Source organism: Chiloscyllium plagiosum, chromosome 47 (assembly GCF_004010195.1).
Source record: "Chiloscyllium plagiosum isolate BGI_BamShark_2017 chromosome 47, ASM401019v2, whole genome shotgun sequence".
NCBI classification, from domain to species: domain Eukaryota; kingdom Metazoa; phylum Chordata; class Chondrichthyes; order Orectolobiformes; family Hemiscylliidae; genus Chiloscyllium; species Chiloscyllium plagiosum.
Window position 1 is genome coordinate 9,584,410 of NC_057756.1, and position 9,387 is coordinate 9,593,796.

Consider the following 9,387-nt stretch of genomic DNA (forward strand, 5'->3'; position numbering starts at 1 on the left):
AGACGATTTCGGTACAAATAGTTAAGATGTGCATGACCTCAGAGTCTAAGGGGAATAGAGCCGTGGGGGTAGGGTAAAACATGCTTCTCTATAATAAAGGACGAGACATCTGCTGCTACAGAGTAGAAAAACAAGTCCTTGATTGATAAGACCACTAACTCTGACAGAGAAGAATAAGTCCTTGACTGATAAGACTACAGGGTAGAAAAACAACGCGGGAGACATCTGCTGCAGACTTTGTGATAAGGGTACAGAATGGAAAAATACTGAAAGGTTTAGAATGTGAACCTTGTGACTCTTTAGAGCCAAAGAGGGGAGGGACTTGTGCTGTATTTAATGAGAAACTTTGTTAGCCTCGGGGCGCCTTTTTCTCAGAAGGGTGCCCAACTCTGCAGACTTGCTAATAAAACTTTGTTTTCCTGAATTTGTCTAGAGCGATTATTGAGAAGCGATTTTCGTTTCTAACAGTTTATCTCTGGAATGTTCCATTTAATATTTTCAGGAGGGGCGGTAAACTGTGGAGAACAGAAACTGTGGAAACCAAATCCGTGGATACAGGGGTCCTACTGTATTAAGGGTTCAATGAAACCAGCCTCTAAGTTTCTTTTCAGGCCAGTAAACAAGGATGGGAACATTTAAAAAAAAAAGAACTGTCTCACGTTTGCCTTCTCCTCCAGCTCCACGTACTGCATGATCTGGACAGACAACTTTGCGTGATTTTCTTCCAGACTTTCAACAATATTTGGCAGCATTTTCTGCTCAGAGAGAGATAGAAAGGCTATCATTTTATAAGGCAACAGTTTGTCTTAGTATCATTTCTACCTGTACACAAACCATGCACCAGTGCAACGCAAAGCCAATTGAAAAGCAACAAGGAGCTACGTAAAGTAGCACCGAGATAACCCCAACATAACTGCAGCAAAATGCAGGAGCACTGCATGTATGGTGCACCCATGCCGCATGGCAAGGATTGAGCACTAAATCACAGCACAGATGCAGCGCATATTGCATCATAGATGCAGGGTTAATTGCAGCAAAAAATGCAGCATGATTTGTAGCATAAACTGTGGCACAGCCGCAGCATGAATTGCAGCACAGATGCAGCATGAATTGCAGCATAAACTGTAACACAGATGCAGCATGAATTGTAGCATAAACTGTAACACAGATGCAGCATGAATTGTAGCATAAACTGTAACACAAATGCAGCATGAATTGCAGCACAGCCGCAGCAAGAATTCTAGCAGATGCAGCACACATTGCAAACAGGCACAGCATGAATTGCAGCACAAATGCAGCCTGAATTATAGCACAAACTGTAGCACAGACTCAGCATGAATTGCAGCAAATGCAGCATGACCTGTAGCATAAATTGGACTGTCTGCATGGAGTTTGCACATTCTTCCCGTGTCTGCGTGGGTTTCCTTCGGGTGCACCGGTTTCCTCCCACAGTCCAAAGATGTGCAGGTTAGGGTGGATTGGCCATGCTAACTCGTCCCATAGTGTCCAGGGATGTGCAGGTTAGGGTGGATTGGCCATGCTAAATTGTCCCATAGTGTCCAGGGATGTGCAGGTCAGGGTGGATTGGCCATGCTAAATTGTCCCATAGTGTCCAGGGATGTGCAGGTTAGGGTGGATTGGCCGTGCTAAATTGTCCCATAGTGCCCAGGGATGTGCAGGTTAGGGTGGATTGGCCATGCTAAATTGTCCCATAGTGCGCAGGGATGTGCAGGTTAGGGTGGATTGGCCATGCTAAATTGTCCCATAGTGCCCAGGGATGTGCAGGTTAGGGTGGATTGGCCATGCTAAATTGCCCCATAGTGCCCAGGGATGTGCAGGTTAGGGTAGATTGGCCATGCTAAATTGTCGCAGTGATAGGTGCATTAGTCAGAGGGAAAAGGGGTTTGGGTGGGTTACTCTTTGGAGGGTCAGTGTGGACTTGTTGGACCGAAGGGCCTGTTTCCACACTATAAGGAATCTAATCTAAATTGTAGCACAGATGTAACATGAATGCATCACAGATGCAGCACAAATACAGCTAAGACACAGTATGAATGACAATCCAAAGAACACTGCTCAAACAACTGAGAATGACTAATGGCACAGCAATGCATCCATGTCAAAGCATTATTGCTAAAGCAATATGAATGCTTCCAACATCATCCCACCAGGGCCTGGGGCTGGGGCTGTTTACATCTGGTCAGCCCAGCAGGGGCAGCAATATTCAGCTTCAGATGTACAGCATTTCCTGCCAGATACTCCCAGTGCCCAGCTCTAGGATGGTTCCCAGCTGCCTGTCTGTGGGATATAGGTAAAGCAGTGTTACTTCTGCAATCATAATTGCTTATGCAAGGCAAATGAACTCACACCAATGTATAATTGTTTCGACCAAGAGCTGAGTTAACAAGAATGAAAACTATGTGAAGGAAATAGATAACTGTTTTTGTATTAGTTAAAATGTGCATACAAGAATAAAATGTGCCTGCAAACAATGGGAGATGTTACAGACAAATTGATAAGGTGCTGTGAGGGGAAGGGGTGTAGGTTAAGCTAGAAATGCTTGTACAAACAGTCACAAGCATCTGATTCCCACTTCTGCAAAAACAAAAAAAAACCCACCATAAAGAGATCATAAGGCTCAGTATGGGCAAAGAATGGAAGGAAATATTGCTTTAGCAGGCAAGGAAGCAGATGGCAGTGGAGGAGGATATATAACAATGGACCACAGAGGGATGTGATGAAATGGCCAAGCAGGACATACATTTTGTATTGCACAAGGCCGGATGAGGCCAGAGATAAACAGCCGGGTTTAGAGTAGTGGGCGATGTAAACAGGGGAGGAGTAATGGGAGGAGGGAAAGAGAAATGAATTGTATATAAGACATGCACTTGCTAAACTCTGTTTTAGACACCACACTTGCAAGTGTATAATAAACGATACTGCTGCTTCAGATCTTGTCTCGGACTGAAATTATTGAAGTGAGTGGGTTCTATTTCCCACGCTGTCTGCCCAGGTTGCCTTACCTTCCAATCTTCGGTGACCTGAACCAATGACGTGGCAGTGTGGTTCACATGGTGATCACTCGATACACACAAGGGGCATAGCAGCTCCCATTCCTTGAAGCATAAATGAGTCAACTCTTCCCCAGAGTGAATCCGGCAGGTTCTCCCTCCCAGGCTGCTTTCGACAGCAGTATGGGAATTTTCTACCTCCTCTGCAGAGATGGGCAGGAGAGTATGTTTTGTCAATACAGTCAATAAACACATGGCTAAGATCAACGACAGACACAAAGGCTTCACCACTGACCCTACAACAGTGCAGCTCTCCCTCAGCACTGACCCTCCGACAGTGCGGCGCTGACGCTCTGACAGTGCGGCACTCCCTCAGCGCTGACCCTCCGACAGTGCGGCACTCCCTCAGCACTGACCCTCCGACAGTGCAGCACTCACTCAGCACTGACCCTCCAATAGTTCAGTACTCCCTCAGCACTGACCCTCCAATAGTGCAGCACTCCCTCAGCACTGACCCTCCGACAGTGTAGTATTCCCTCTGCATTGACGCTCCGACTGTGCAGTATTCCCTCTGCACTGACCGTCCGACAGTGCGACACTCCCTCAGTACGGCGCTGCTCAGCACCACCCCCCCACAGTGCGGCTCTCCCTCAGCACTGACCCTCCGAAATGCAGCACTCCCTCAGCACTGACCCTCCGACAGTGCAGCGCTCCCTCAGCACTGACCCTCCGAAATGCAGCACTCCCTCAGCACTGACCCTCCGACAGTGCAGCACTCCCTCAGCACTGACCCTCCGACAGTGCAGCGCTCCCTCAGCACTGACCCTCCAACAGTGCGGCACTCCCTCAGCACTGACACTCCGACAGTACAGGACTCCCTCAGCACTGACCCTCCGACAGTGCGGCACTCCCTCAGCACTGACCCTCCGACAGTACTGCACTCCCTCAGCACTAACATTGGGAGAAATGGGCAGAGATATCTTCTGTGGTTTCCCAAGAGAGTTTTGAACTTGTAACCTCTGATGTCCGAGTTGGGGAGCAGATTACCTCTGAGCTATTGTATGAGAGTGTATGTGAATGTTTTCTTTTCCTCTATAATGTTGTCATGTAAAGAAGTGAGGAAGCACATCAAAGAATTGCATCTTACCCAAGGAGGCGGGACACACTTTACTGTGCATCATCTTGTTGTAGGCCTCCACCAGCCTGACCAGGACTAGGTGCTTGGTCATCTTTGGCTTGCTCTGGTAGGACTGCCTGCAGATGGGGCAGCGGTAATCTGATTCTGGCTCCATATTCTCAAAGACCTGGTCAATGCAGACTTTGCAGAAGCTGTGCTCACAGGGCAGACGCACTGGGTCCTGGTAGAATCCCATACAGACACCACATGTCAACTCAACACCAAGCACGTTCCTCTTGTCTCCTTCATCCTTGTCATCACTCAGGTACTGGGCCATTTCCACCAACGGGGCAGTGGCTAGGTTCCAGCAGGGTGCACCAGGACCTGGACGAAACCAGAATCTCGGGTTAAATATAGATCTGAGAGAGGTTGAACCAGCTAGGACTTCTTTCTTTACAGCGTAAGAGACCAAGGCGGGGGGGGAAACCTTATAAGATCATAAGGGGCATGGATAGGGTGAATGCTCTCAGTCTTCTTCCGAGGGTTGGGGAATCAAGGACTAGAGGGCATCAGTTTAAGGTTAGAGTGCAAAGAATAAAAGGGAGCCTGACGGGCAACCTTTTTTTACACAGAGCGTAGTACTTCTGTGGTACGTTTATGGAACTAGCTGAAATAGTTGAGGCGGGATCACCAACAACTTTTAAAGGCATTTGGACAAGTGCATGGATAGGAAAGGATTAGAAGGATATGGGCCAAGTGCAGGGAAATGGGGTTACTGTGGATGGACATTTAGGTCAGCACGGAGCAGTGTAGGCCAAAGGACCTGTCTCCATGCTCTAGGACTCTATGACTCTGTATCACACGCTTCAGAACGAGTCAACACGCTTCTATTTGCCACATCTCTGACGCTGAAAGTGTCCACAACAACATCCAGACTTGGGCTGGTCAGCGCTGGGTAACGTCCACACTGTCTGAGTAGCAGCCGATGACCATCTCCAAGGGGTTAGACTGTGAGCACCACTCCATGACGTTAAACAGTGTTTACCCACAGAGTAACTCATGAAGTCATTTTGCTGAAGTCACACGATTTCTTGGAAAGACTGTCTTTCTCCCTGTTCTAAAAGACTTTCTGACCCTTTCTTTAAAAAGAAAAGAACCAATCTTTGCCACCCCGAAATCCAAAAATCTATTTAACTCGACTTTGCAACCCAAATTCACAAACGACAATGATATATCAAACATGCATCCCATCACCTCTGTCTCAAATGAAAGACACTGATTGTTGAGTATGTCTCCATGCGAGTTGATAGAGGTGTAAAAGATGTTGAGAGGCATAGATAGAGTGAATAGCCAAAGACTTTTTCCCAGGGTGGAAATGGCTATCATGAGGGGGCACCATTTTAAGGTGATTAGAGGAAGGTTAAGGGAAATGTCGGAGTTAGGTTCTTTACACAGAGAGTGGTGGGTGCATGGAATGCACTGTCAGCAGTGGTAGAAGAGTTAGATAAATTAGGGACATTTAAGTGACTCTTCGCTAGGTACATAGAAGATAGTACAACAAAGGATATGTAGGTTAGTCTGATAGCAAGTTTTGAGAAGACTTGTAGCTCAGGTTGAGGTTATGAATGTAAGTTTGCTCGCTGAGATGGAAAGTTCATTTCATCACCATACTAGGTAACATCTTCAGTGAGCCTCCGGATGAAGCACTGGTGGTGTAGCCCGCTTTCTATTTAGTCTGATCTTCGAGTCGGGTAAAAGGCCGGCAGAACATCGAGGGCTGAAGGGCCTGTACTGTTCTACATTCTAAGTTCTAGGTCCCCCTGTGGTGGGAAACATCCTCCTTGAATTTCCTTTTTCAAACCCCTTCAGGATCTTTTCTTAAATAATCTTTTCACAGGATATGGTTGTTTCTGATTGAGTTAGCATCTATTGTTCATGTCTAATGGTCCTTGTGAATGTGGTGGAGTGTCCTGGTGTGTAGGCATGCCAACATTATTGGCAGGGAGGGGAGAAAACAAGAGGGTAGAAATTAACCCAGTGAACGCCTGATATGTTTCCAAGTCAGGATGTCACTGACTCAAAAGGCAGCCTACAAGTGCTGATGGTGCTCGTATCCATCTGCTAACCATGTCCTTTTAGGCGTTGACATTGCAGTTTGGAAGGTGTTCTTGATGGATTCTCGGTGAGTTGCTGCAGTGTGTCTGCAAACACTGTCCCAGCTATGAGTCGGCAGCATGAAGATTGACTTTCCATTGACCATCTTAATCAACTGAGCTATTCCAGCCTGAACATTGTCGAGTTTCTTGAGTGTTGTTGGAGCTACCCCCATCCAGGGCAAGTGAGGAGTATTCCATCACACTCCTGACTTGTGCCTCGTCTATTCCTACACCTCCACACACATCATCTACTGTTTCCTTTGCTCCCAATGTAGTCTCCTTTACATTGGAGAGATAGGATGCCAACTTGCACAACATTTCAGAGAACATCTCTGGGGTCATGCACCAAGCAACCCCACCACCTTGTGGCCGAATGCTTCAACTTGCCCTCCCAACCCGCCAAGGACATGGAAGTCCTGGGCCTCCTCCACCGCCAAATTCTAGCCACCTGACACCTGGAGAAAGAATGCCTCAGCTTCCACCTTGGGACCCTCCAACCTGGATCAATGTCGATTTCACCAGTTTCCTCATCTCTCCTCCACCCCTTATCCCAGATCCAAACTTCCAACTGTCCTAACTGTCCATCTTCCTTCCTACCTATCCGCTCCACCCTCCACGCTGACCCATCACCATTAGCCCCCCCACCTTCGTCCACCAATCGTCTTCCCAGCTACCTTACCTCAATCCCTACACCCCCCTCCCATTTACTGAATCTCTCAGCCCCTTCCCCCACATTTCTGATGAAGAGCTTATGCTCGAATCGTCTTCTCTCCCGCTCCTTGAATGCTACCTGATCGGCTATGCTTTTCCAGCACCACGTGACTCTAATCCCCAGTCCAGGCTTCTAGTGGGTTAGGAAGTGAATAACTCTGTAGAATACCAAGCCTTTGACTTGTATCCATAGCATCTGTATGGGTGGTCCCATTCAACTTCACAGCATTGGTAACCCCTAGGGTGTTAATAAGGAGGGATTCATTATGGATGGTACTGCTGAAGGTCAAGGGGAGATAGTGATATTAGCAATGGTCTATACCTGGCATTTGTGAGGGGTGAATGGCACCTGCCAGTCACCATGTCAAACCTGCGTATTTTGAAGGTTTTGTTGTGTTTGAACAATGTACTGCTTCAGTACCTGACGAGTCATGAATGGTCAAAAAATGTGGTGCTGGAAAAGCACAACCGGTCAGGCATCATCTGAGGAGCAGGAGAGTCAACATTTCGAGCATAAGCTCTTCATCAGGAATACTTATGCGTGAAACATCGATTCTCCTTCTCTTCAGATGCTGCCTGACCTGCTGTTCTTTTCCAGCAACACACTTTTCGACTCTGATTTCCAGCATCTGCTGCCCTCACTTTCTCAGAGTTGATAATGGTGCTGAACATGGCACAATCATTGGCAAACATCCCCTCTTCTGACCTTACGATGGATGGAAGGTCACTGACACCGGTTGGGCCAAGGATACAATCCTGAAAGAGGTTAATTACAAATCTGAGGTTGATGGAGGAGATTGAGGGAGAGATGTGGAGAAAAGGCAAGCATATGCAGTCAAGACCAGCTATGATCGCACTGAATGGTGGGACAGACATCAGGTGGTCTAGGTTTTAGAAAGAAGGGGATACGAGAGGGTGAAGAGCTTGTATGGCCTGGGTGTAAATGGCAAACATGACTATGACGTGGTTAGATTTTTCAAAGCAAAGACAACCTAATTCCACAAGGGGAATTTTGGGTTGGGAGGTATATACTGGTCCACGGTAGTTTAATGATCTACTGTGTGTCCAGTTCACTCCAATTAGTGGAGCAACAATGCAGACTGCACTGTGAAGCAATGATAATGAGATCTTAACAATATGGGAGCTACGGCTTTTCTCATTGGAGAGAAGGACGAGAGGTGACTTGATAGAGGTGTACAAGATGATGAGACGCATCGATTGAGTGGATAGCCAGAGACTTTTTCCCATAGTCGAAATGGCTACCACAAGGGGGCATAATTTGAAGGTGATTGGAGGAAGGTTTAGGGGAGATGTCAGAGGTAAGTTCTTTACACAGAGAGTGGTGGGTGCATGGAATGCACTGCCAGCAGTGGTAGTAGAGTCAGATACATTAGGGACGTTTGAGCGACTCTTGGATAGTCACATAGAAGCAAGCACAATGAAGTAGGTTAGTCTGACCTTAGAGTAAGATAAAATATCAGCACAACATCTAGGGCCAAAGAGCCTGTACTGATCTATGTTCTATTCTTCCCACAAGTAGCTAGAATATCTCTGGCTCCCAGCACTGATGTGTGTTGGAAGGAGTTACAAATTGCTTCTCGACCTGTTTGGCGACATTTTGAACGCACCTCTCCGGGCTGACAGTTCCATGAACCTCTGGCTCAGAGATTGAGACGCTCCCTGTCTTTAATTCCAGAGATCTGTCTGCATTATCCCAAAAAACATGCTTCAAGTTAAATACAAAAATGCCTTCAGCCCCCAATTGCTAATGTTGAGAATTGGTCAGCTCAGTTGGTTGGACAGTTGGTTTGCAAAGCAGAGTACTGCCAACTGTGTGGGTTCAATTCCCACACTAACTCAGGTTAACCATGACAGACTCTCCTTCTCAACCTCTCCCCTCGCCTGAGGGATGGTGACCCTCAGGTTAAACTACCAGCAGTAGTGAGACAGTAGTCCACTGGGACAGGGGCGACTTTATCTTTGCTGTTATCATATTAAAAGTAGACAGGCAGGAGACTGGAAGAACACAGCAAGCCAGGCAGCGTCAGGAGGTAAAGTTGACATTTTGAGTGTGACCCTTCTTCAGCTTCTGCCTGAAGACGTGTTACACCTGAAATGCTGACTTCTGCATCTCCTGATGCTCCTGGCTTGCTGTGTTATAAAGTCATAGAGTCATAGAGATGTACAGTATGGAAACACACTGGGTCCTCTAGTTTTTGTCATTTACATAAATGATTTGGATGTGAGCATAAGAGGTACAGTTAGTAAGTTTGCAAATGACACCAAAATTGGAGGTGTAGTGGACAGCGAAGAAGGTTACCTCAGATTACAACAGGATCTTGACCAGATGGGCCAATGGACTGAGAAGTGGCAGATGGAGTTTAATTCAGAT

At 46.9% G+C, this 9,387-nt stretch overlaps 1 protein-coding gene across 3 annotated transcripts in view; it reads right to left on the bottom strand.

Moving 5' to 3' along the window:
• Positions 1 to 9,387, bottom strand: part of LOC122544212 — a 52,074-nt gene that overhangs the window by 15,003 nt on the left and 27,684 nt on the right. For all 3 annotated transcript variants that reach the window (XM_043683288.1, XM_043683286.1, XM_043683287.1), the window contains exons 9-11: positions 4,159 to 4,512; positions 3,024 to 3,214; positions 660 to 755 (exon numbers count right to left, since the gene is read on the bottom strand). In XM_043683288.1, coding sequence (XP_043539223.1) covers positions 660 to 755; positions 3,024 to 3,214; positions 4,159 to 4,512 — 641 coding nt within the window. The remainder of the gene's footprint in view (positions 1 to 659; positions 756 to 3,023; positions 3,215 to 4,158; positions 4,513 to 9,387) is intronic.